Below are 25613 nucleotides of genomic sequence, written 5' to 3' on the forward strand. Positions count from 1 at the left end.
GTCTCCAGCCCTGTCCCTGTCTCCAGCCCCGTCCCTGTCTCCAGCCCCGTCCCTCTCTCGCCTTTTTCTCCGCAGCCCTTCTGGCCCCTCGGCACCGGCGTGGCCAGGGGCTTCCTGGCCGCCTTCGACGCAGCGTGGATGGTGCGGCGGTGGGCGGCCGGGACCCCCCCTCTGGAGGTGCTGGCCGAGAGGTGAGAGCCCCCCCCCCCCCCCCAGTCCGGCTGGGCTGATCCCCTACTGGGATTTCTGTGTCCTCGGTGGGGTGGCCAAAAAGGGGGCCGTGTCCCCACGGTGGCACCCAGAGCTGTGCCCCCACGCCCAGGGAAAGCATCTACCAGCACCTTTCGCAAACCTCCCCGGACAACACCAACAAGAACATCAGCCAGTACAGCATCGACCCGGCCACGCGTTACCCCAACATCAACCTGCACGCCATCAAAGCCAACCAGGTACCCGGCCCCGAGCTTTAGGGGGTTTTGGGGTGCAGAGCCCCGGGTCTCCGCTTCCCAGCCCCGCTCGGGCACGGAGGAGAGCGGCCATCCTGCTTAGCCCCCATCGAGGCTCGGGTGACAATGGGTGACACCGGTTTACGAGGTCCCCTGTCCCCCAGGGGTGTCAGGATGAGGCTGTAGGTCCCCAGGGAGCGTAACGCATTTCCCGTTGGGGATGCAGGTGGTGCTGGGGGAGGTGCTGGTAGTGGGGGGGGGGGGTCTGGGTGTCCCCCTCACCAGGGCACGGTGCTAAGGGCTCGGTGCGGTTGGTGACCTGCATGTCCCTGCCGGCAGGTCCGGGACCTCTACCTCGTGGGCATGGTGGAGGTGGACCACAAGAAGAGGAGAGACAACCGGCTCAGCACCGGTAGGAGCGATCGGTCCTGCCCCAGCCCCTCCCCGCCACCGGGACCCCCCTGGCAGCCCACGGCGGAGCGGCTCCTGCCCTGATTTCCCTCCCCATCCTCCTCCTCTCGTGCTGGAGCCCTGGCTGGCGTCCAGCTGGCCGCTGCGCTCCTCCCAGCACCGCCCGCGTCTCCATCCTGGTGGCACCGCTGCTTTCCGTCCCCTCTGCCCCCGTGGGGACACAGCCACCCCGCTGCCTTCTCCGACAGCACGGGGTGTCCCCTTCCTTCTGCTGCTGAGCCACGAAATATCAGCGGGCGCTTTACCAACCCCCTCCTTGAGCTTTGGGGTGGGGAGGTTGCAGGGGGGGATGGACGGTCCCTGGGGGGCTGCATTTAAAGCTGAGGGAAGGGGGGGGGGGGGCTTTGTGGAGGGGGGTGTCCCCAGGGTGGGATGGGGACACGTGTGCTGCCTCCCCAGCTGTCTCCGGAGACGCCTACGAGGAGCTGCTGCGGTGGTGCCAGGCCAGCACGGCCGGGTACCGCGGCGTGGAGGTGACCGACTTCACCACCTCCTGGACCAGCGGCTTGGCCCTCTGCGCCCTCGTCCACCGCTTCCGCCCCGACCTGGTGTGAGTGCCCGGCCCCCGGGACCCCCGCCCCGCAGAGCCCGCCCTGACGGTGCCCACCCTCCCCGCAGGGATTTCCACGCCGTGGATCCCCAAGATCCCGTCGGGATCCACCAGATGATGCTGGACACGGCGGAGCAGGAGCTGGGCATCCAACCCGTCCTCTCCAGCACCGAAATGGCCTCGATGGCGGAGCCCGACCGCCTGGGGCTCATCACCTACCTCAGCCAGTTCTATGAAGCCTTCAAGCCTTCACCAGGTGTGGGATTTGGGGGGGGTTTATCCCCACCCTGAGCCCCCACGGGGCCGGCTGGGTGCTGCCTGCTTGCAGGGTGCATCCCCAGCGCGTCCCCTCTGCGCAGCGTCGGCGGAGGTCAGCAAGAAGCCGCAGTCCCCCCGCGGCACGAGGGGCGCCATCCTCTTCCTCAGCAAGCTGCAGAAGAGCCGCACCCTGACCCACAAGCGTGCCCAGGTGAGCACCCCCCCACCACCCAGCCCCTCGTGGCACCCCACGGCCGTGCGTGCCCCCCCCCCCCAGCTCCGAGCCCCCCTGTTTGTGTTGGCAGGAGAGCGCCCAGAGGGACCCCGAGGCCAAAAAGAGCCACAGGGACGCCGAGGTGGGTCCACACCACGAGGGATGCTCTGGGGGGGGGCAACCCACGGGGGGGACAATGGGTGCTGACCCCCCCCCCACCTTGGCACACGCTCCTAGGTGGACGCGGCGCTGGACGGAAACGCTCTGGATGGTGACCACAGCCTGCCACCAGCCGCCACCACGGACCCCGCGCAGGTTGGTCCTGGCTTTGCCCCGGGGAGGGGACGCCGGTGGGCACGGGGGGGGGTGGTGGCAGCACGGCGGCTCCTCCTGCACATGGGGCCAAGCCAAGGGCTGGGACCGGGGCTGCGCAAGCGGACGCCCACGGGCTGGCAGCTCCTCCCAGTGAATTTCCTGACCCAACTGGTTTTCCGGAGCCCAGACCTGCCGCTCCCTCCGTGGTGCCAACAGCGAGCAGCTCTGCGAGGCAGAGGGCTGCAGGGGGGGGAGCAAAGCCCCATGCCCCCCTCCCCAGCACCCGCAAAGCCCCGGGGCCGGGTGGGTGCCGTCACCCCGTGCCCCCGCAACCCTCCCTCTCCTCCCGCAGCCGCCGTCCCGCGGGGAGAGCAGCGACGCCTGCTACTTCTGCGGCCGGCGCGTCTACATCCTGGAGCGGGCCAGCGCCGAGGGACGCTTCTTCCACCGCGGCTGCTTCCAGTGCTGGCAGTGCGGGGCCACGCTGCGCCTGGGCGACTACGCCTTCCACGAGGAGGACGGTGAGCAGGGCTCGGGGACGGGGTGCTGGGGACGGGGTGCTGGGGACGGGGTGCTGGGGACGGGTGGCTTTCTGCTCTGCAACCTCTTCGCTCGCTCGTCACATGCTCGTGCCCCCGCTCCAGGTCGTTTTTACTGCTTGCTTCACTACCCCAACGCCCCCGGTATGGATGTGCCCCCCGGTGAGCCCCCGGTGCTGCCCGATGGGGTAAGTAGCCCTAAATCTGGCCCCAAGAATGCCAGAGGGGGATGCTCGCTGTGGCCCCACCGTGCACCACCCCTGGTTTTGCCCTAGGATGTCAATGCCAACCGCACGTTTTCGGATGCTGGGAGCCCCTGTGCGTCCCCTGAGGGCGAGGAGGTGCTCGGGTCCCCGCAGTCCCCGCCGGCAACCCCGGAGCTAGGGGAAGAACCCGGGGCAGAGGAGGATGCTGCGGGCACCGGCGAGGTGGAGGAGCAGGAGCTGCCACCCTCGGGGCCGGACGACGTCCCGGAGGAGGACGAGGGTCCCGGCGCAGAGGCCCGACGGGAGGCAGAGGAGGCTGAGGAGGGAGGAGGCAGGAGGAAGATCGTCCTCTCGCCCCTGGAGAAGCTCAGCCTGTCCACGCTGAGCCTCACCGGAGATGCGGAGGCCGAGGCGCCCCCAAAGCCAGCCCGGCTGCGGCTGCAAGCGGCGCCCGAGGCCGTGCCTGCCCTGTGGCCGGGGCTGGGTGCCTGGGAGGAGGAGGAGGAGGAGGAGGACCACGAGGTGGACATGGAGGAAGGTGGGTGGCTGCCCGCTGGGATCTCCGGGGCCCTCCTGCGCCCTGCCATGCCCCACCGCTGCTGGGTGGCCTGGAACAGCTCCTATTTTTTGGGGGGGTGCAGATTCAGAAGAGAGTGACAGTGAGGAAGAGGAGGAGGAGGAGGCAGAGGAGAAGGAAGGCCTGGACCTGGGCACCATGGGGGAGTCTGTGAGTGCCGTCCCCATCCGGCGGTGACCCCACTGGGCTCTCGCTGGTCTGATGCCGAGGCGTCGGGGCCGGCCCTGCCTGACCCCCTGCGTCCCTTTGCAGTGCCCGATCCTCGGGGACGTGAAGTACGCCACCTGCAAGCGCACGCTGCCCCGCCGGGTGCGGGAGGCACAGATGAAGCGGTTCTGCAAAGCCCAGGTAGCCCTGGTGGGCTGAGGCAGGTCCCCAACCCGTCCCCATCCCATCCCCATCCCATCCCCCGGGATGCTCCGGACCTCGTCCGAGCGCCGCCCTCCCCTCGCAGGCCATCCAGAGGCGGCTGGAGGAGATCGAGGTGACCTTCCGCGAGCTGGAGCAGCAGGGCATCAAGCTGGAGAAGTTCCTCCGGGATGAGGGAGGTAAGGACAGGGCGCCGGGTCCCCGTGGTGCCCAAGGTTGGGGTCTGCACCCCATCCATCCCCTTCCCCGCCGCCCCACAGGCAGCCCGGCCGACCAGAAGACGCAGTGGATGAACCAGCTGCTGTACCTGGTGCAGAAGAAGAACAGCCTCATGTCCGAGGAGTCGGACCTCATGATTGCGTAAGGCTGGGGGAGAGGCTGCCTGGGACCCTCCCCCCCCAAATCCCCGACCCCATGCCCAGAACCCCCCCTTTCCCTCCCCGCAGGGTGCAGGAACTGAAGCTGGAGGAGCAGCAGTGGCAGCTCGACCAGCAGCTGCGCTGGTACATGGAAAAGGAGGGTAAGCATCCGTGCGGGATGGGAGGGAGCGGGGCCAGGCTTGGGACCCCCCCCCGGCCCCACTGCAGCCCCCTGCTCCCGCAGAAGCCCTGAAGACAGCCGAAGACTGCGTGGCCGAGAAGGAGATCCTGGCACAGCTGCTGGACGTGGTGAACAAGCGCAACGCCCTCATCCAAATGCAGGAGGAGAAGCGGCTCAGCGAGCTGCACGCCTGACGGACCCCCCCAGTTCCTCCTGGAGGGGGGGGACGCGAGCAGATCCCCCCCTGGCCGACCACCACCCTGAGCTGCCTCGCGGGCAGCTGCTGCCGTGGCAAAGCCAGGTCCCCGCTTGCCGAAAGCTGCTGCGGAGGGGCCAGAGCCGCCGGTGGATGCACGCGGGGGCGGCACCGAGGAGCACCCCCAGCTCCTCCGGGGTGCGCAGAGGGCGTCCCCGCGCGCAGCTGGATTGCCTTTGCCTTGTGCTTGCTTGAAAACGAAATTTGCAGGGGGCATGAAACGCGTGGGCTGCAGTGGCTCTGCACAGAGCTTGCTAGAGGAGGAAAAAAACAAAAAGCGTGGGTTTTGGGGTCTCGCCTGGCGCTGGAGATCCCGTGGCTGGGACCCCTTCGAGGAGGACGCTGCCCAGACCCAGCCAGTGCCATCGGAAGCTTTTGGTCCTGCAGAGCCCCTCGTGCTCGAGTTCTGCTGCTGGCTTCTTCGGGACAGGCTGTGCCTGGTCCCGGTGGGTGGGGGGACCCCAACAGCGCCCAACCTGCCCTGTGCCTTGGCCCTCCCGGGCCCCAAAGGATTTCGCTCCCGGCAGTGAGGACGTGACCACGGCCACCACGGGGAGAGCTCGGCGGAGATGCCAGGTGTGGAGGGGCAGCATCAGGAGTGGCCCCGGGAAGCCACCAGAAACCATCCCATCCCTGGACATCCATCCCATCTCTGGACATCCATCCCAACCCAGGACACCCATCCCATCCCTGGACATCCATCCCAAGCTGAGACATTCATCCCAACCTAGAACATCCGTCCCAATCTGGCATTTCCATCCCAACCCAGGACACCCATCTCTCCAAGTGGGACCAGCAATGGCCAGAGCGGGCTGAGCGCACAGCTCTGCTTTTGGGTGCCGCTGCCCCCGTCCCCTGCAGGAAACCAGGGTCACAAACCTCCACGTGAGGCTTAGGGGGATGGGGACATTTAACCAGCAGCTCTCCCGGTGGATTTTGCCCAGGGCTGGCACCACCTGCGTGTGACACAGAGGACAAGAGCCGCCGGTGGCTGTTTCCTCCTTGCCCCTTTGGGGTTCTTCCTGCTTGCTGATGAGCGACCTTCGCACTGATCTCGGACCTTCAAGGAGTCACCAGCTGCTGCAGGACTGTCCCCCCCGGTGACATGGTGCTTCTGGCAGTCCCTGGCTGTGCTGGGCAGCCACGGGGGTGCTGGGCGCGGGCTCCTCCGTGGCCGCCCTCACCCAACCATTCCTCCCGTGCCCCCACACCGTCCTGGCTGCATTTTGTTTGGCCCTGCTGCAACCTCCCTCCCTTCGAATAAAGCCTCCCAGATGCGGCCCTAGGGCTAAAACACCGCCTTTATTTTCTCTATGAGTCAAATCTGGCTGCCAGGGCAGCCCAAAGCTCTCATGGGGAGCCCCTGGGGCTGCCCCGGGCAGGGGGAGGCCGAGGTGCTCGCGCCCCCCAGCCACCCCGGGGTGTCCATCCAGGCGGAAAGGGCGTATTAAAAAAAGTAATTAAAACCTGCCTCCGTTGTGGTTCCCACGGGGGCAGACGTTTTGTCCCAAAAATCTTAATTCCACCCCAAAAGGCGGCTGTGGAACCTGCGCTATCGAGCCCGCCGCAGCAGCACTGCTCGCCAAAAACCCGAAGTCAAGGAGAAAAAGGGCCCGAGCCGGGTCAGGATGGGGCCGGGAGTGAACCCCCAGCCCCAGTCAGGAGCGGCCGGGGCGCTCCTGCAGCACCTCCAGCGCCATCCTCATCTGCTCCTCGGTGCCCTGCAGCATCTTCACCTCGATGGTGTGGAAGAGGTGGAGGCCGGTGGCGAGGAGGAGGACGCCGAGGGCGAGGAAGGCCAGCAGGGCGAAGGAAAGCTTGGGGAAGGGCTGCCCGTCCGCCAGCCCCGCCAGGGCGCCCAGCGCGGCCGCGGCTTGCAGCAGCAGCAGCAGCAGGGCCAGCAGGGCCATCCTGCCCGAGGAGTAGCGCTGCCGCCGCGCCGCCAGCAGCCCCACGCGCACCTCGGTCCGCGCCTCGCTCAACACCTCCACCAGCGCCGGCACTGCGGGGACAAGGCGGGGGGGGCTCAGCGGGGTGGCATCCCCCCCCGTACCCTTCTTCTCCCCATCCCTGCGCCCCTCCGCCAGCTCCCTCCCCGAAAGGGGATGCGCTGGGAAGAGGAAGCATCCCCAGGATATCCCTCTCTGTCTCGAAGCCGGTCGGTTGTTCACCAGGATCCCCAGTAAAAGGTGTCCCCCCCCCTTACCGGCCGTGCCGGGGGTGACACCCGCTGCCTGCCCCGTCCTCTGGACGTGCAGCGTTGCCATCACGGCCTCGTGGTCCGAGTAGGGGATGTCCGCGCCTGGGGCCGTCCCCGTGGTGGTCTGCAGCTCCTCGCACTTCACCGTGAAGCCGGAGCCAGCCTGGGCAGGGACACAGCGGGCTCAGGATGTGTCCCCCTCCGTAACCCTCCCCGTCCCGGCTCTGGGGGGTCCCCGTCACCTTGTAGAGGATGTAGTCGATGCGGATGCCCAGCGGGAAGGGCTGCAGCTCCGACTTGACGGTGAAGCGGTTGTTGGGGACCAGGGTGCAGCCGTCCTCGCAGCCCTGAGAGCAAGCGCCGTGTGCCACGTCCCGGCAGGGCCACGGACCCCGCTGGGGGGCAGGCAGGCAGCACATGGGGGGGGGGGGGGGGGCCCACCTCGAAGTGCTTGGTCTCGGTGAAGGCATCCTGCAGCCCCGTCCAGCAGCGCAGCAGCCGGATGCCCACGTCTTGGGGGTGCATGTTCAGGTCCCCTCCCAGCAGCACCACGTCGGCCGCCTGCGACGTGTGTCTGCAGGGACGGCACCGGCTCAGACCTCCCCCTGCCACATCGGGGGTTGGGGGGGGGGGGGAACTGGGACCCCCCTTCCCGGTACCCCCCAGCCACAGCGCGCTCACCGGATGAATTGCAGCAGCTCCCAGGCTTGCACCACGCGGTGCGGCAGGTAGGCGTCCTTCTCCCGGCAGTACTCGGCGTGCAGCTGCAAAAAAAGGGGGGGGCAAAGTGGCCGTGACCCTCCTCTGCAGCTCCTCTGCTGCTCCAGGGCTCCCTGCAACCCACCCAGCCCCCCGGGGGTCTTTCAGGTCCCCCAGCTGCTGGCTGACCCCCCCAAAAGGGCCCTCGCCCCCATCGCGCAGCCCGGCTTTTGGGACACAGCCCCCCCACCCCGTGCAACATCTCGTTAAATTGCTACGAGGGGACAGCAAAGGCGGCGTGTGGCCACTCGCGTCCCCGCCGCGCCGAGGTGCTCACGTGGGTGACGTAGACGTTGAAGACGATCCCGGAGATCTTAACGACGGCGAGCCCCACCGACTTGCCACAGAACCAGTCCCCGTGCTGGAGCTGGAGGAGGGGAAGGGGAGAGGTGGGGGCTGCCGCGGCTCCGTGGGGTCCCGGGGGGTGCCGCGTGCCCCCACCCCACTCACCATGTAGGGGTAACCGTTGAGCGAGTACTGGTAGAGCAGCGTGTCCAGGATGGGGAACTTGGAGAAGATGCAGAGCCCGCTGCCGATGACACCGCTGCAGGATGGGGGGGGGGGGGGGGGGCCACGGGGGGGGGGTGCCCCCCCCCCAAATCTCCCTCCCTCCAGCCCTGGGTCCGCCGTGCGTCCCCATGCGCCGTGCTCCCCGGTGCCATGGGGCCAGGCGACCGACGGCATCCGCACCGTGGTGTCTCCACGGGGTAACCCCCCCCCCAGCACAGCCCTGGGGACACCCAGGGGGGGAAGCGGGGAGCAGCCCGGCCCCTCTCACCTGCGGAAATAATGGGAGAAGGGGCAGCAGGCTCCCAGCTTCGCCTTCAGGTCGCTGTAGTCCCGCTCGCTCCATACCTGCAGGACAGCGGCACGGGCGGAGGACGGGCGCCCCTGGGCTCACGGGGCTGAGTCCGGGCGCGCTCGGCTCACGCGGGGCCTCACCTCCTGCAGCAGCACCAGGTCAAAGCCCTCCCGGCACAGCCTGTCCCCGATGAGCCGGATGCGCTCCTGGCGCCGCTTGCTCAGGTAGCGGATGGCCCTGATGGAGAGGTGACAGCTCGGGGAGGGGGGGACGGGGGCGGTTTGGGGCACGTGGGGACCCAAAATGAGGGGGGGGAGGCTGCTGGTAATGATACGGGGCAGGATGCAGCTGGAGAGTGGAAGGGGAGGGCAGGGGGAAAGGGCCACGTGGCGACCTGGGGACAAGAGGGGCGTGCAGGGAGCCTGTTTGGGGACATTTTCCTGCCTGCAAGTCAAGGAAACCCACACACAGATGGGGTGCAAATGGTGGGAGAAGGGGGAGTGTAGGTGGGGAGTGGGGACAAGGGGCACCTTGTGACCTTTTTGGGGCTTGCTGAGCACCTTGTGACCTTTTTGGGGCTGAGAGAGCAGTGCAAACCCGAAATAAAGGGGACAGGAAGGTAGCCCCATGGCAGGGTCCCCGTCTCCTGGGGTGGCTGTCCCCGTCTCCATCCCCACAGCCCCAGCGGACTCTGGACTCACCAGCAGTTGAGGTCGAAGACGCGGAGCCGCAGCTTGGGGTCCCCCTCCATCGCTCAGTGGGGCTCGGCCGGGGCTGGCGGGAGGCACCGGGCAGGGGGGGGGGTCCTGCAGGGAGCAGCCTTGGGGTGACGGCGCCCCAAGAGCCGGGGAAGCCGCGCTGCGGTGGCGGAGGGGCCGAGGCAAAGGCCAGGAGGGAGGAGCAGACGGGGTGCCCAGCCTCACCCACACCCTTCCTTCCGCTGGGCCCATCCTGAACCCCGGATTCACCCCCCCCCAAAAAAAAAGCGCCCTGCCTGCCCAAAGCACAGAGGTGACCTCTCCATCCTGAGGATGGGGACAGCGTGGGCACTGGTGGGCCAGGGAAGGGGTGCAGGCACCCAAAACCTCCGTTCCTGAGCGGTGCTCGCCGCGCACACTTTAACCCTGCCTCCAAGCACAGCTGCGAGGCAGGGCCCCCCCCCCACCCTGCTCCTATCTCCAGGACCCGGACCCTGAACCGGACCCGGCCTCGCTCCTCCAGCGCTCCCCCCCCCGGGGAGGTTTCAAAAGAGCAAAAAGCAAACCCGGGGACACGGCTGGATGTGAGTGCTCCAACCTCCTGTCCTGAGTGGACCCCCCACGGGACACCATGGCCACGACCTGTCCTGAGTGGGCCCCCCACGGGACCCCTTGGCCACGGCTCTGCTTTGCCCTTCCCTGGCCGAAAGCTCCCCACGAAGCCTCTGGCAAGGTGAGAGCAGCAGCTCCGTGATGCTGGCCCGGCGCCTGCAGCGGGGCTGAGCACCCCCGGGACCATCCCCAGCCCCCCCAGGGACCATCCCCAGCCGGGGGGGGGGGGGGGGGGGGGGGGAGCCGGGAGCGGAGGGGGGAGCGGAGCCGGGACCGGGGTGCGGAGCTGGGAGCGGAGCCGGGAATGGGCGCAGAGCCGGGAGCAGGGCGCGGAGCAACAGGGGGAGCGCGGAGCCTTGGAGCAGGGCTCGGAGCCGGGTGCGGAGCAGGGAGCGGGGTGCGGAGCTGGGAGCGGAGCCGGGAGCGGAACCGGGAGCTGGGAGCGGAGCCGGGAGCGGGGTGCGGAGCCCGGTGCGGAGCAACAGGGGGAGCGCGGAGCCGGGAGCGGGGCGAGGAACCGGGCGCGGAAGCCCGGAACCGGGCGCGGAGCCGGGAGCGGAGCCGGGAGCGGGGCGCGGAGCAACAGGCGGGGTGCGGAGCGGGGCCGGGGAGCGCAGCTCGGGACCGGACCTGGCCGGGGCCGGCAGCCGCAGGACTACGAGTCCCGGCGGGCAGCGCCGCGGGAAGGGGAGGGAGGGAAGGAAGCGGCCGGGGCGGTGCGCGGGGCTGCGGGGAGGGGCAGGGACCGGGGGGGGGAGCAGCTCCGGGACCGAGCCGGGGGGGTAGCCCCGAGACCCCTTCTCCGTGGCCGGCCCCGGGCTGGGGGCAGCGGGGTCCCGCAGCCGGGGTCTGGGGGCGTCCCCCCCCCGGGAAGGCACCGGGCAGGAATAAATCCCTGGGGGGGGTGGGGGGGTGATGGAGGGCGGGGCGGTTTGGTGTGCAAAAAGAGAAGTGCTGGAGCGTGGTGGGCGTTAAAGCGAAGCCCCCTGGGTCCCCTCCAGCAGGGGTGGGTGCAGCACGTAGCCAAGGGGCTGCAGGAAAGGGTTTAGTAAGGAGTTCGTACTGGGAAGGGGGGCTCGGCCCTCCAGCACCTGATGGGCATGGCTGCGACCACCCGAAATACGGGTCTGTGACCCCAGCGGGGGATTTGGGCTCCCCTTGCCCCCGATCTGCGGGGGCGAGGCAGGGAAGGGGTGGCTGTAGGGGAAGGCAAACCCGGAAGGCACCCAAAGAACCGAGCAAACCCATGGCAGACCCCGGCAGGCACCACCCAAAGAACCAAGCAAACCCGTGACAGACCCGGCAGGCACCCATCCTACCAAGCAAACCCATGGCCAGCTCTGCAAACCGCAGCCAAAATCTGTAGGATGTGCCCCAGGGCCGGGAGCTGGGGCTGTCACCCACCCCTCATAGCCCCTGCTGCCAGAGCAAACCACAAGAAATGAGAAAAAAATATAATAATACCAAACAATCACCACCCCCCCAAAAAAACCCACCCCAAACCCAAAAACCAGGAGCTTCAGAACCTCTTGAGCCAACCCATGAACAAATAATTTTAATGGTTTTTCAGCAGACTGCAGTTTTCTTGGAGCTCCACAGTCTCCTCTCTCTGAAGTTGGACAGATACGGTAAACACAACAAATATATGATACAACCCATCACAGCTGGATTAAAAAAAAAAAATACACAAAAAATATAATACATAAAAAAATGGATTTTTTTTTTTTTTAAACATTGTGGACCGACACAGCTCTAAAAATGGTGATCGTAACCCTGGTAAGCTTTACAAAGTCTTTTAAAAAAATAAAACAGTACTTCATGTGAAATTCATAAATACACCGGAGGAGAACGGAGGGGTTCGGGGAAGGGGCGAGAAAAGTGGCTCTGGGGTCGTGGCTGAATCCCACCCAGGGCCGGGGGGCTTGGGGGGGCGTCCGCGTGTGCGTGGGCTGGGGGGGGGGGGGGGGCTGGAGGGAAGGAGGGAGGCACAAACCGGTCCAGTTAACCAAGAGCTTCGTCCCCTGGGGGGGCGCAGAGGCAGGGCAGGCGTGTGTGTGGTGGCGGGGAGGTTTTGGAGCTGTAATTCCCAGAGTTTTAGATCGGTGAGAAAGGAAAGAAGAAGAAAAAAAAAAAAAACAACAGACAAAAACCAGGAAACAACAAACAAACATGCTACATATGAGAACGCAGCTGGGCGGCGCAGCCCTGGGATGGGGGGGGGGGCGGTGGTGGCCCCCTTTTCACCCCCCCCCCTCTTTTTTTTTTTTCCTTGGACCAGGACACGGGCATGGGGGTGGCTTCTCCCGGCGGCGAGGTCGAAGTCCCCGCGCCTCGGGGGACACGTGGCGCCGTCCCCGTGTGGCTGCAAGGCCGATTCCTGAGCTCTCTGCGCTGTTCCTGCTCCTCCTCCGCGCCCGGCACCCTCGCACCCCGACACCCCACCTGGCTCCCCAGCCCCTGCTCCCGCATCCCCCATCCCTCCTGCCATCCCGCAGCACCTGGCTCTGCACCTCCTGCTGCCTTCGTTCCCCCTCCGGCACCGCGGCCAGGGCCAAATTGTCACCCCCTTGGGGTCCCTGTCCCCTGCCACCCTGCTCCGCGCCACCTCTGCCGCTCGGCATCCTTCCCGGGGATGCTCTCGCAGCCGCCGCTGCGGGACTGGGCACGCTGCGTTGGGTAATTTTGGGGCTGCAGCCCCAAAAACGCCGCAAAAATAACCAGTCCCGCGTCCCTCGTGTCCTCTGTCCCCGCTCTGTCCCCTCTGCCCTGACCTCTGCCTGCTCACAGCTCTGCGCCGCGCGCTCCTCCCTGCCCGAGCCAACACCCGGCCGCTCTCTGCGGGCTGCCGGGAAAAGCCGACACCAGAATTGTCAACACAAAAAACAGACAAAAAAAAAAAAAAAAAAAAAAGTCGGGAAATTTACATATGCAAAGTAAATCAGGCAAATAATCCACTGCACCGTCCTCGATACACCGCGGCAAGCTACACCGGGGGCGCTTGGCACTGGCAAAGCCCCCAAGTGTAATCCCTGAAAGCACAAGCACAGCCCGAGGCTCTCACTGCCACGCACGAACCCGGCCGCGCTCCGCAGGGACCCCACGTGCGTGGTGACCCCGAACCTTCCCCGTGCCTGCCCGAGCCACGGAATTTCACCGTACGGCTCCGACCCGGCGAGCTCGGCTCTGCCACCTCCTCCGGCCACCGGCACCGGAGACGGGCAGGGAGCAGGTCCCCGGCACGGTGGAGCGGCACAGGAGGGACAAATCCCGATTCCGAGCACGGTGTCTTTTTAAAAAGTATTAAAAAGCACTTTAATTTAAAAAAAAAAAAAAAAAAAGGAAAAAAAAAATGAGCCATAAAAAATTGCTTTGCATCGTCGATGCCCTCCCACTCCAACGCCGCCGGACGGGCTCGGACGAGGAGCACCCTCCTTGGGGGGAGGGACCCGAGACGCAGCTTCTCCTGTCCCTCCTTTTTAAGGCACCCAAGGGTGCCGGTTCCTGGGATGCAGCAGCAGCACCCCCCCCTCCGCAGCCCCTCTCTCCTGCCCTGCTCCTACCTGCTCCCACCTCGGCACTTCTGCCCTGGCCTTGCAGGGACGTCCCCACGTCCCCGCCGCCACCCCCAGCGCCGGGCTCTGCCACACCACAGCCACTGCCCTGGGGACGATGCCGAGGGGCTGGTGACACCGCGTCCTGGCCGAGCCACCGTGCTCCTGCCCACTTGGGACCGGGGGGGTCATCCTCCACTCCGACATCCCGCACGGTGCTGGCTGCGGCACGGCGCCGTCCTGGCCTTCATCGGCACCACCGAGGGCTGGTCCGTCCCCTTCCAGCGCCGGACACGGGCTCCTTTCTCCCTACGGTTCCTTTCTCATTCTTCTTTTTTTTTTTATTATTTATTAAAAAAAAAAAAAAAAAGGAACTGTTCCTAAGTAGAAAACATCTGCGATCGCAAGTCAGTCTTTTTTGGCTATTGATTTTCTTCCTCCTCCTCCTCCTTCGCTCTTCAAATGACTTCTCACGAGGCCGGGGGGCACGGGCGGCGTTTCTGCACGGCCCCCCCCCCCTCCCCGCGCCCCTCGTGCCCCCGCCCGTCCCAGAGGGCCCCTAGTCCTTCACCAACTTGTACACGTGGTGCTGGGCGCCGTGCTCGCTGGTGGAGACCTCGAAAACAAAGGCTATGCAGAGCAAGGTTTCCTGGGTATCCCTGTTCGTAACAACCTGCGGCAAAGCAGAGAGCGCAGTCAGGAGAGAGCCGTGACGGCGGGGGGGGGGGGGTTTTTTGGGGGGGGGGGGGGGGGGGGATTGCATAGGTTCAGGCACAGGCGCTTCGTTTGCACCAAATTCACACCAAATTTGCTCTCTGTTCCCCCGGGGGCTGCACAGGACCCGCTTTTATTTGCGCCACCATTTTGCTAGCCTGCATTTAGCGGGGGCGAGCGCGTGGGCTTGGTCTCGGCCAATTTTTAACATCGTTTACACCATCAGGATTTGCTCCCTGCAGTGTGGAGGGGGGGGACACGGTCTCGGGCACAGGCAACGTGGTTTGCCCCGTGCAGATTTGCTGCCCTGGAGTTCGGGTAGCTCAGGGACGCACAGCTCCAGGCACCGCCGCTTTCATTGCGCCACCAAAAATTTCCATCCCGTTCTTCGGGAGGCTGCACGGGCTCAAGCCCAGCTGCTTTAATTCCACCACGGAAATTTCGGTACCCGTTATTCGGGGGAGGCATTGCACGGCCTCCAGCCCAGCGGCTGCATCTGTGCCGTCAATACAAAGCGCCCCGGGCCGGGGACCCTTGGTTTGATCCGAGCACGCACGACGGGGGATGCGGGTACCTGCAGGATGGTGAAATTCTCCAGGACGCTGTTCATCATGTACTTCTCCGGGAGGTGCTTGAGTTTGTGGATGAAGTTGATCATGTACTCGCACATGGGGGACCGGTGGATGCGGTAGACGAACCGGCCGTTCTCCAGCCGCGCGTACTCCGTCTGCGGGGACAGCCGGGGAGTCAGCGGGGGCCAAAATCGGGGAGATGCAGGCAGAGGCCAACGGGGACATCGTGGAGATGGCCCAGGGATGGCCCAGGATGGTCCTCATGGCCCAGGGATGAAATAACCACAGCCCGGGCTGGTACCCTCGTGCCCTACACCCGGTTCGGGGGCTTTACCCATCCCATCCCCAATCCTGAGCCAGGACCCGCGGCAGGGACCCCATTCCCACCAGGACTCACCTCCACCTTCTCCACGACCTGCTTCCCGAAGGAGCACACCTTGGTGGAGACCGTGATGGTCATGTTCTCCGCGCTGCTGTACTGGCTGCTCACACCGTAGAAAGTCCCCGGCCCGTCCTGGATGGTGCTGTTCAGATCCGCCTGGGGGGGGGGGGGGAAACAAGCAGGGAGCTGTCAGGAGCCAGCGCTCCCTCGGGGACGGGGACGTCGGCTTCGGGAGCCGCTCGGGACGCTCGCCAGCTCCTGAAAGCGGGCAGAGCCTGAACCCGAAGAGGATCGTACCCAAAACTTGACGAGGAAGAAGGAGTTCTGGGGGCCGCGCTCGTAGAGCTCCTTGAGGCCGCCTTTCTTCTCGGGGAACTTGTCGTAGATCTGGCGGATGTCCACGGCCTCCAGCAGCGGGTCGCTGTACGAGGGGTTCGTCTGGCCGATGTGCACGAAGAGGTGTTTGCTGTACTGTAGGGGGACAAAAAAATAAACGGGGGGGGGGGGGGGTCAGCACAAAGCGAGGTGCCACCAAGGATGGGAACCGCCAGCCCCGGAGCCCTTTGGGTGGCCTCGGGGAGGGGTCGTGGGGGGGGGGTGTACGGGGTGGGGGGCACCGTTACCGTTTCGGCGTCCCGCGGCACCTCCATGAAGGCGGAGTACTCGAGGAGCCGGAGCTTGGCGGAGGCGATGGTGCGGTCCTGCCAGACCGGCACGGCCGAGGCGGCTGGTGGGAGCGGAGCCAAGGGCTCGTAACCTGGGGGGGGTCCCGGAGCAGGGGGGGTGGGGTGGGTGGGGGGGGCAGCGTCAGCTGGGTCGAGCCCCCCCCCCCAACCAACCCTGAGCTGCAGGGGCTCTGCTTCCCTCGCCGTGCCCCCCCCCCTTCCCCCTCCAAAATGTCCCGGGATGGCCCCGTGGGGACGTTGATTTGCAGCCCCGCAGGATGGGGTAAAGCGGGGACGTGGCTGGGGTCCCCATCACCGGGCGGGGGGGGGGGGGGGGGGGTTGGGGTTTAAACCCCCGGTTTTTCCCCCCGGGGGGGGGGGGGGGGGGCCCCGGGGGGCGGGGGGGGGGGGGTGGCACCGGGGAGAGGGCCAAAAAGCTGGGAGAGGGCGGCCCCCGGCGCCGTTTTGGGGCGCGAAGCATCGCGAGGACGGCACTTACTGGCTAGTGACGGAGGCATGGGTGGCTGGATGGGGTAAGCTGGTTGTGCAAACGGTTTAATGCTGCAAAACGAAGCCGGTCGTTAGGCTAACGAGCCCGGGTCCCTCCAGGCCCTTTGGCCAAGGTGTGTATGGGGGGGGCTGCCCGGCGTGGGGGGCTCCTACTTACTCCTGAGAGGGTCCAGGCTGTCCTGGGATCGGCCCGCTCCAAAACTGGGGGAACAGCAGAGGGAAAACAGTCAGCGGGTTCTGACCCCCCCCCCCAAGTCCCTGCTGCAAACCACACAGAGCCCCCAGAGCCCCCCCGGAGCCTGGTGGACCCCCCCCATACCCCCCCAGCCCGTACATGGGGTCTGATCCCCTTCTCCCCCCCGCCCAGCCTGGGGTCCGCGGAGCCTTCCTCACCCTGGGGGCAGCAGAGAAGACGGCCTGAGGAAGAGGAGGGGGGGGGCTGAGCTTGTTCTGCAGGACGCTGGCCGACACGATCTGCGCGGAGGACATGGAAGCCATGCTCTGCAGAGCCTTGTCCTTCGAGACCTGGTCCTGGGGACACAGAGGGGAGACGGGGGTGACACGGAGCCACAGGCAGGCTGGGACCCCCCTCCCCTCCCCGAGCAGGGTTTGCAAAGCAAGGGATCGGGGTGAAGGTGACACCGCCCCCGAAAATACATCCACATTAATTAATGGCATCATCTCGTACGTGTCCCTCCCTGCGTGGGACCCGCCAGGTCCCCAGGTTGTCCCCGCTCCGCCGGGGGCACCAAGGGTGTAGCAAGGAGGGGGGGGCACAAGGCGACGGGGCGATAAGGGCAAGGCAAACGGCGCGAGCTCAACTTACCAAGTTCATGGCCTGTCCACAAAAGAAAGGAAAAGAAATGGTTAGAGGCTGGCCGTGCACCCCCCAAGCCGTGTAACCACCCCCCCCCCAGACTGTCACCGCAGCCTGGGCTGGGGACAGAACCCCCCCCGACCCGTCTCTGGTGGGGGACACCGATGCCTGCAGCTTGGTCCTGGGGGACCGGGGCGTCCGAGCCCCGTTATTCTAGGGGCTCAGCACGGCCGCTGTGCGCAGCGAGCCAGACCCTCAACTTCACGGGCTTCCCAGCAGCCTGCGCACCCCAGACCTTAAAAAATACAATAAAATAAAATAAAAATCCTTTAAGGAACACGTTTTCCCCCCCCTTTTTTTTTTTCCTTTTGCTCTGGAGGGCGGGAGCTGAGGGCACCGCGGCGCTGCCCGGGGCTGCTCCCCCAGCCGCGTGCGGGTCCCGCGGGCTCAGCCCTCGCTCCCCGTCCCCGTCCAGTTCCCGGAGCCGTCGGAGCCGCGGCACCGGGCGATTTGTTTTCACCTGGGGCACGGCAGGGCTGCGGATGCGAGATGGATGGCGCTGGCTGGCAGGGCGTGAGCGTCGTGCCGTGCGTGCAGGCACACGCCGGCCGCGCTCGCAACCCCCCGGGCACGTGGCTGCGCCGTAAAAAAAAACTGCTCACGGGAGGGAGCTTCGATTCAATGCCGTAACAGCTGGGGGGGGGACACGACTAGAGGCTTGTCCAGCCCAGGAACTGCCTCTGAGCGTGGATGTTTTCCATCCACATCGCTTCGTGCCCTCGCTCCCGGGTTATCCCCCAGGCTGCCTGCAGCCAGAGCAGCCCCCGGAGCCTCTCTGCTGCTTCTGCACCCCCTCGCTGTGCGTTGTGCAGCAAGAAAAGCCCTTTTTTTTTTTTTAAAAAAAAAAAAATCTTCTTCATTACAAAGGCTTCTGCTGTTGCTACCCCTGCTGCTGGCCCATCTCCCCGGCAGCCCCTTTTGGGGTCTGGTTTTGAGGAGTTTGGGGAGCCCTCTCCTGGCTTCTCCCAGCGAACAGCCGGGGTTCGGGGCCCTCCCGGCACTGGGGTCTGCCACAACCTGCCCAGCACTTTGGGAGGGCACAGCCCGGTGGTCCTCGAACCCTCAGGGGTCAAAACCCCAGGACACGTCCCCTGCTGCCAGCCCCCCTGCAAGCTGTGCTCTGTCCCAAAACGGTGGCAGCGCTTTGGGGACTGAGCGAGCCTTGCCCAGAGGTGCTGGGAGCGAACCCCGTGGGCTTGGTGCCAAAAGCTTTCAGGCCCCCCAAAATCCTCTGGAAAGGAGGAAAATCCCTCCTGGATCTGGCCCAGGGACCGGCAGGGGGGGATGCTCCCCGGTTTAACGGTGCAGGGATTAAATCCGGAGCATCCCAGGCTGTGCAAAGGGGACGTCCCCAAGGGGGGTGGTCGTACGTGGGGACCACGCTGTCCCCCGCTTCACACAGTGTGCACCAGGACGGGGTCCGACCCCAGAGGGGCTCCATCCTTGGGGCACGGCCCCGATCCTGCCCGTCCCCACCTTCCACCCGCCATCCCCGCCCTGCCACCACCACCATGAAGAACGGTGGAAACGGTTGCGGAAAGGTTAGTCGGGCTGCAGTTAGAAGGAAGGAAGGAAAGAAAAGCCAACCAGAGGAGCGGGCCATCCAGTTTTTTTCCTCGCTCAGCTCCCTTGGCCCCTGGAACCACGGGGCTGTCCCGGGACCACCCGGGGGGGGCAACGTGCCCGCACCTCGGCACGTGCTGCAGCGTGAGCCCCAGGCTGGCAGCCTGCAGGGACCCGGGGACGTCGCTGCTTCTGTGATCCCCTGGCACGGGACATCCCCTGGCACGATCCTGGGGGGACCACGCTTGTGACCAGCCCGGCTTCGGGGGTCCCCTTTCAATTTTGCTTTCCTTGTGCTGGCTGCGCTGGGCTGGGTCCTTTTCCTCCTGGGGGAAGCCTGGCTGGCCCAAAAGAGGAGGGCATCGCCGGGGAGGGTTTAATCCTCCCCTTCCATGTGGCTAGGTCCTGGCCTGGGCGAAAAGAGGGGTTTTCCCCCTAAAATTCACTGCTCTGGGGGAGAGAAAAGGGCTCCGGCCACATCAACCGGCCCTTCCAGCTGCACATCCCTCGGGGCGCCCCAAAGCGATGCGGCTACAAAACCGTCGGGTTCCAGGAGCGAAGGGAGGGGGGGAAGAAAAAAAAAAAAGCCATCAAAAGGAGAGAAAGCAGCACACCAGAGAGCGGAGAGCGTTAGTGGTCAGCGGCCAGGCGGGGAAGCGGGCGCGTACCTTCAGCTTGGACTGAATCTCCCGAGATTTCCGCCGGGCAAGAACCTGCAAGTGGCTAGAGACCTGCAGAGAGAGAGCAGAAGGAGAGGGGAACAGCAGAGCCGTCAACCAGAGGAAAAGAAGAGGAAGGAGAGGGGCTGCCCATGCTCAGAGAGACACCGCCGGGAACACCTGGGCACGGGCGCCAACGTACCTTGATGCCAACCTGGTACTCCCGCACCTTCTTCCGAGCTAGAACCTGTATGTGGCTGGACACCTAGGGCCCGCCACGCCGTTCGGAAAGGAAAACACAGAGAGCGTGAAGACATGTCCCCGAAATGGCTGCTGCCGCCGTCCCAGGGGGAAAGGACGCGCGGCAAAGGGGCTGCCGAGCCCCCCCCGGGTGCTCCTGGAGATGCCGATGCTCCTGCGGCGGGGCGAGCTAGAGAGGGAGGAAAAATGGGGGGGTACCGCGGGACGACGCGCTGGATGATGCCGGTGCTGCTCGGAACGAAGCCTGGGGTGTGCTGGGGAGGTCCCGATAAGACAGCCCCCCCGGCTGAGAGTGCAGGGGCTTTCCTTGCAGACAGCCCCGAGGGTGCTCGCTGGGTGTCCCCGTAGGGCGCTCCAGTGTCCCCGAGGGGGACGTGGCACGGAGAGGCCGGTCCCCAGGGCTCCAGGTGGGAAAGGTGAGGAGAAATTTGTTTTGTCCAGAGCGCTACTGAGTGTGCAGGATCCAGACAAAGGGGCCGAGCTGCAGACAGCCGCCCCCGCCCCGGGGTGCATGGCCTTGCCCCAGCTCTGTGCCCGCCGGGCACCGGGGCTCATTTTGGCACGTTCCCTCTCACACCAGGCTGCCCAAGGCCCAGGGGGGGACACCACCACCACGTGCACTGTCCCCTGTGCCTGGGCACGTGGCCCAGAGCATCAGTTTTGCCCTGTGCTCCATCCTTCCCCCCGTGGAGGGGGGTCCAGGTGAAACAAAAGAATAGACGATGTAAGGGCCGTGGCCGGACCCTGGTCCCTCTCCCTCCAGCATCAGTCCTGGAGGAGTTTTTCCCCGCAGCACCTGGGGTGCAGGTACGTCCATCCCATATGGGGACAGTGGCAAGGGGCAGTGCCAGCACGAGGGACCCCAAAACACCCCAAACCCATCCATCCCCCTGTGTGGGACATCTCCTGCTCCGCAGTGTCCCCTCGGGGAAAGCCACTGAGCCCACCGGGACACACGGCACGGCCCCGGCGGGCAGGGACGAGCCACCGGGTGCGTTACGAGCAGACGCATCTCTTGGAGGGCTGCGGTGCCATGCAGCTAAAAGGGGGGGACCACAGTGTCCCCCCACAACCCCCCCGGCACCCCTACCTGCGTGCTGCCAGCCCCGGGCACTGGCACATCGGGGCAGCGAGCTCTGCGTTACCCCGGGCTGCCCGAGACCGGCGCGGCACAGCCTCGTCCCCTGGCCGTGATGGGGACAGCTTGGTCTCAGCCCGGGGATTTTGGGGGTGTCGTCCCCGCAGGGTGTGCCCCAAGGGGCAGGCAAAAGCGGGGCCGGTCTCTGGATCCAGGTGGAAAAGAAGCGAGAGGCGCACGCCGACGGACGCACACGCTGCTGCGATGGAGCTGCAGCTCCTTACGGAGAGCACGAAACCGAACCGGCACGAGGAGGAGGAGGAGGAGGCGAGGACGGCGACCCCCGCACAGCACAGCCGGACCCCTCCAGGCTCACCGGGCACCCCCCTTTAACCCCCCACCCCAAAAGAAAAGCAGAGCCACGGCCTCACCTGCTTCCTCGTCCGTGTCTTCCCCGTCCGCAGCTTGATGTAGCGGGCGATCAGTTCGTTGCGACCTGCCGGGGGAGCGCAGCCGTCAGCGCCAGGGGGACAGCAGGGGACAAGGGGACAGCGGGGGACAAGGGGACAGCCCCAGGGGGCCTGATGGCACCGGGCCGTAACGAGGCCGGGCCTTAACGAGGGAGGCTCTGCCGGGAGATGGCGCTGCCACGACGGCTGTCCGGCCCCAGGGGACACCGGGGTGCCCCCCGAGGGGACATTGGGGTGGCCGGCCACCAGCCGAAGCACGGGGACCCCCCTCTTTTGGCCCCTACCCTCAGGGGCAGGGACTGGGGGGGCTCAGCGGGGGGTAGAAGCCACCAGGGACCCCCCCTCACCGCTGTGCCCCCCACCACCGGTGGCCACGGACCCCCCAAAAACCCGACTGCAGCCGGGGAGCCAGCCAACCCCCCTCCCGCAGCCCTTCCCACGGGGGTCCTGGGGTGTCCCGTGTCCCCCCCCCCCGGCGCCCCGCTTCCCCCCCACAAGCTCTCGCGGAGCCATGCTGGCCTTTCCACCAGTATTTCCTAACGTCCTGGGCTTAATTCGAAGCAGAAGTGCTTTTGCGCCACATTTTACGGGCCAGCTGTGGCCAATCTACGTTCGAACGTCAGAGCAGCTGGGAGCTTTCTTCTCCCAGCCCCGTCCCCCCCCCCCCCCCGGGGGGGTGGGGGTGGCCCCCCCCCCCCCCCCATCCCCGCCGCCTCGCCCCCCGCGCACGGGGGCGGGCAGGCACGCCAGATTTATTTTTTAACGGACCAGATGGTCGCGGTTGGAACTTGTCGAAATGCCCTTGGAGCGGGTTTCGACTTTTTTTTTTTTATAAATAAATAAATAAATAGATAGATAAATAAAAAATAACCCCCACCCCGGGGCGTCCCCTCCCAGCCCCGCAGCAACTGGGCGCTCCGAGGGGGGGGGGGTGCAGGGGATGGGGGGGCGCAGGGGGAGCGACAGGGCCAGGTGCTGCGGGGACGGCTGCGCCTCGGGGGTGCCCGCAGCGGGCAGGGGGTGGTGGCCGGGGCCACCGTGGGTCCCCTGGCAGCCGGCGAGGTGTCCCCTTGTTCCGTCCCCTTGTCCCCTCCTTAGCACCCGTGGGTGCCCCGGTTGCCACCCCGCAGCAGCCCCAAAGCACCAAGGTGCCCTGGCGTGTTGTCACCCGGCCGCGGCGGCGCGAGTATCGCTGTTTGGGCCGCCTTTTAATTAGCCGGCAGCTCCTAACGAACGACCTGGGCTCGCTGCCGCGGCTCGCTCTCGCTCGCCGAAACCTCGGCGCGGATGGAGCCACGGCCCCGCGCCCGCCCCGGGCACCCCACGCCCAGCCCTGCCTTGCCCTGGTCAGCACCCAAGGGTGCCCGGGTGACGTGACGCCCTGTAGTGGGGCGCTGCCCGGCCCTGGCTGCGGGGAGCTGCGGTGCCGGAGCGCGGGTACGCCTTCCCCGAGCACCTCGGCGTCTCCCCCGCTCCCAAGTCCCGTCCCCACGCTCAGCCCTTTGGAAATAAATAAGGGGAATTAAACCCGGCACCCAAGCGGGGCAGCACCCTGTGCCCAGCACCCTGTGCCCAGCACCCTGTGCCCAGCGCAGGACATCTCCCCACACCTCTCCCCGCACCCATCCCGCATCCCAGCACCACCCGGGGCCGGCTGCACCCTGCAGCACCCATCCGGGTGCCCACGGCCGTGTCCCCGTCCCGTCCCCCCCCCCTCATGATTCACCCGGGGCCGTGCCATTCCCTCGGCGAGGGCACGTCCTCCTCCAAATTACCACATTCCCCGAATTCCTCTCCCCTGACACCACCACGTGAACCAGTTGGACGGCCCTGTTAAAAATAACCCAGTGGGACACGCCGGCGGCGGGCCGACGAGCGGCGCGAGCAGCGTGCCCGACCCGGCCCCGCGGCTCCCACCTGCTCCCGGGGCACGCGTGCGTCGCTCGCTCCGGCTCCGCGGCACGCTGGCACCCACCGGCCCCTGGGACGGCCTGGGTGCAGGGTGCTGGGTGCGGGCTGAAGCCACCCATCTCCGGCTCCGAGCGCTTTGGGAGCTGCCGAGGGGCTCCCCGAAATATCGCTGCCAGCCTGGGTGCTTCGCGAGGGGATGTGCAGCCCCCCAGAAATAACCCCGGCGCCCTCCCCGAGGTTTTGGGCTTTTGCCAGCCCCGATTCGGGTCCGACCCTGCTTCCCACCCCCCCCCACCCCCCGTCTCCTGCAAGAGAAGGGCCCCCTGCCGTGCCCCACGAGGGCTCAGCTCAGCCCCCCCGGGGGTCCCCAACCCCTGCGCAGCCCCGGGAGGAGGTGGGGAGGCGTTTGGGCGCTGCGGAGGGCTCTGGGGGGTGGGGGGGGGGGGGGGATGAAAGGCGGCGGGGGGCCCGCTGCCTCTTTAAGCAGCTGCCAGATGTCTCCAAAAGGCTGGAAAAACCGGTCTGCGCCCGGGCGTGCTGCGCGGGGCCAGGCTCCCCGGCGGCACTTCAGCTATTCCTGGAGAAATCCAAAAAATGCGCCCGCGCGGGAAGCCCTGCGCTCCCCTCGGCCGCCAGCCCCGGCCGGGGGGCCCCGGCGAAACGGGGTGGCACGGGTGGGTGGCGGGGGGGTGGCGTGTCCCGGGCACCGCGGTCCGTCTCACACGGACCCCCCCCCCCCCCACCCTGTGCCTCTCTGCCGTGGGTGGGTGACGGCGGTGTCACCGGTGGCTTTGTGCTGGAGGTCAGGGGTGGAGGCGCCGGTGCCGCGGAGATGGCACCGAGGTCACCGGCCTTGGGGGTGACAGCAGGGGAGGAGGAGGAATCCCTCCCTCGGCGGGGATGGGGACGCCGTGTCCCCTTCCTCCTCGGTGGCACCACGCGCCCCTGCCCGCATCATCCTCGTCCTCCCTGCCGCCAGGACAGAGGCGTTTGGGGGGGCACCCCAGGAAATCCAACTGCACCCGCCCGACCCCGTGTCGCAAACGGTGGCACCGAAACCAGAACCGGGGGCTCGGGGCGGGCCGGTGACCCCGGCCACGCTTCTTTCGGGGTGCTCCCCGCCGCCGGGCTGCGGTCGGGGAAGGTTTGGGGAGCGGTGCGGAGGGGCGCGGGAGGGAGCCGTGCCCGCTCCCTGCCTGACGGCTTCGGCTCCACCAAACCTGTCGGTCCGGCACGGCCGAGAGAGGGAGGGCGCGGGAGGGAGAGCTGGCGCGCAGGGAGGGGACGGCCCCGGCACCGCCAAAGGGACACGGGTCACCGCCGCCCGCCCCTGCTCCCAGCAGCTTGGGGAGGTGCTTTTGGGGTCGGGGGAGCTCCCCAGATGTGGTTTTGGGGCAGGAGGCTTCGCTTCAGCCCCGGTTTGTAACTCCAACCCCGGCACGGCGCCTGTGCCGCCGGGTCCCGTCCTGTCCCCCCCCCCCCCCTACTCACCGTACATCTTGCCCTCATCCGAGAGGATGATTTTCCGCCGGCCGCAGGGGGGGTAGATCGCCAGCGCCTCCTGGAAGCTCTGCTCGATGTCCGGACTCCACACCCCCTCGGCATCATTGTCCAGACTCTTGTCCATGCCGTCCTGGCCATCTTCCCGCCCCTCCCCGGGGCTGCCGCTGGCGTTCCAGCTGTTGGACGCTATGGTGCTGGCTGCTCTGGGCTCCGACCCCGAGCCCCCACGGACACGCGACAACCTGCGGGGACAGAGGGACACCCGTTACACCCTGCTCCCGGCCGCTGGAGGTGACAGCGCGGTCCCACGTACGGCCCCGCTGCCCGCTCGGTCCCTGCTTGTGCCTGGGGAGCTGGGAGCGAGCGCACCCCGGTGCTGAGCACGCGATGCCAACCGGCGCTCCCCGAGCGCACGGCTGCACCGCGGGCACCCCAAATTCCAGCGGGGCCGAGCCACCGAGCGAGCACCCCGAATAAAATCTGGGGAGGGAACAGCCCGGCCGGCGCGCTGCCTGTGCGAGGCGCTCGGGCACACGGTGCCACCTCGGGACGGCACAGCGGCAACCCTACAAACCCCAACCCCGTGCCAGCACCCCGGGGCTCTCCAGCCCCTAAAAACCCCGCTCTGTCGCACCCGCTGAAGGCAGGGCAGCGATTCCACGGGCTTCACCGGGCTGTTTCGAGCCACGTTAATAGGAACCAGGCGGCCGGACCCCCTCCGGCAGCCCGACCCCTGCCACCGGGGCACCTCTCCGGAGCGTCCCCCGCCCCGAGGACGCTGCGGGGGCTGCCGGGGAGCCCTCACCCCCCGCTCCGGGCCGTCTCCCGAGCGGGGTTTTGCAATCACACGTTCGGTGGGGAGCGAGAGGTGTCTCCCTGCGCCGCGCTTCCCGGACGGGCTGGGAGTGTGCAAAGGTCTCCAGCGCAGACATCTCCTTTTAAAGGAACTGCAGCAACCCGCTGGCTCGAGCGCGCTGCGAGGCTGGTTTGTGTTGTGCGGTTGGTTTTTTTTTTTTTTTAAATAAAAAAAAATAAAAAAATATATTTTTTCTCCCCCCTTCTCCCCCCCCCCCCAAGCTCCCCAA

General features: G+C 66.7%; 3 protein-coding genes across 13 annotated transcripts in view; 1 reads left to right on the top strand and 2 right to left on the bottom strand.

Annotated features, from left to right (window-relative positions):
• MICAL1 (microtubule associated monooxygenase, calponin and LIM domain containing 1) overlaps positions 1-6031 on the top strand; it is a 21536-nt gene extending 15505 nt beyond the window's left edge. For 4 of the 6 annotated variants that reach the window (XM_035346771.1, XM_035346768.1, XM_035346770.1 and 1 more), the window contains 17 exons: positions 76-191; positions 323-449; positions 786-858; positions 1317-1467; positions 1536-1723; positions 1827-1936; positions 2031-2081; positions 2177-2254; positions 2607-2775; positions 2899-2981; positions 3069-3537; positions 3641-3726; positions 3829-3924; positions 4031-4124; positions 4206-4305; positions 4392-4465; positions 4549-5021. In XM_035346771.1, coding sequence (XP_035202662.1) covers positions 76-191; positions 323-449; positions 786-858; positions 1317-1467; positions 1536-1723; positions 1827-1936; positions 2031-2081; positions 2177-2254; positions 2607-2775; positions 2899-2981; positions 3069-3537; positions 3641-3726; positions 3829-3924; positions 4031-4124; positions 4206-4305; positions 4392-4465; positions 4549-4679 — 2196 coding nt within the window. In that variant the 3' untranslated portion in view covers positions 4680-5021. Of the gene's footprint in view, positions 1-75; positions 192-322; positions 450-785; positions 859-1316; positions 1468-1535; positions 1724-1826; positions 1937-2030; positions 2082-2176; positions 2255-2606; positions 2776-2898; positions 2982-3068; positions 3538-3640; positions 3727-3828; positions 3925-4030; positions 4125-4205; positions 4306-4391; positions 4466-4548 lie in introns of all 6 variants that reach the window. The other 2 variants (XM_035346767.1, XM_035346766.1) reach the window with 1 other exon arrangement.
• On the bottom strand, positions 6025-10507 carry SMPD2 (sphingomyelin phosphodiesterase 2). The gene is made up of 11 exons (XM_035346786.1): positions 10443-10507; positions 9204-9308; positions 8643-8739; positions 8479-8555; positions 8151-8244; positions 7978-8067; positions 7623-7705; positions 7383-7515; positions 7184-7288; positions 6948-7104; positions 6025-6743 (listed from the first exon to the last, which is right to left on the bottom strand). The coding sequence occupies exons 2-11, from the start codon at positions 9251-9253 to the stop codon at positions 6400-6402; spliced, it is 1230 nt and encodes a 409-aa protein (XP_035202677.1). The 5' UTR covers positions 9254-9308; positions 10443-10507; the 3' UTR covers positions 6025-6399.
• A 1035-nt stretch (positions 10508-11542) lies between these two features.
• TEAD3 (TEA domain transcription factor 3) overlaps positions 11543-25613 on the bottom strand; it is a 24633-nt gene continuing 10562 nt past the window's right edge. For 2 of the 6 annotated variants that reach the window (XM_035346780.1, XM_035346784.1), the window contains exons 2-14: positions 24517-24770; positions 21076-21140; positions 19508-19570; positions 19315-19377; positions 17033-17044; positions 16600-16737; positions 16364-16407; positions 16196-16257; positions 15655-15788; positions 15329-15502; positions 15047-15187; positions 14652-14804; positions 11543-14036 (exon numbers count right to left, since the gene is read on the bottom strand). In XM_035346780.1, the coding sequence (XP_035202671.1) occupies positions 13923-14036; positions 14652-14804; positions 15047-15187; positions 15329-15502; positions 15655-15788; positions 16196-16257; positions 16364-16407; positions 16600-16737; positions 17033-17044; positions 19315-19377; positions 19508-19570; positions 21076-21140; positions 24517-24652 (1299 nt within the window). In that variant the 5' untranslated portion in view covers positions 24653-24770 and the 3' untranslated portion in view covers positions 11543-13922. The remainder of the gene's footprint in view (positions 14037-14651; positions 14805-15046; positions 15188-15328; positions 15503-15654; positions 15789-16195; positions 16258-16363; positions 16408-16599; positions 16738-17032; positions 17045-19314; positions 19378-19507; positions 19571-21075; positions 21141-24516; positions 24771-25613) is intronic. The other 4 variants (XM_035346783.1, XM_035346785.1, XM_035346781.1 and 1 more) reach the window with 3 other exon arrangements.

This window comes from Oxyura jamaicensis, chromosome 26 (genome assembly GCF_011077185.1).
Source record: "Oxyura jamaicensis isolate SHBP4307 breed ruddy duck chromosome 26, BPBGC_Ojam_1.0, whole genome shotgun sequence".
Taxonomy (NCBI): domain Eukaryota; kingdom Metazoa; phylum Chordata; class Aves; order Anseriformes; family Anatidae; genus Oxyura; species Oxyura jamaicensis.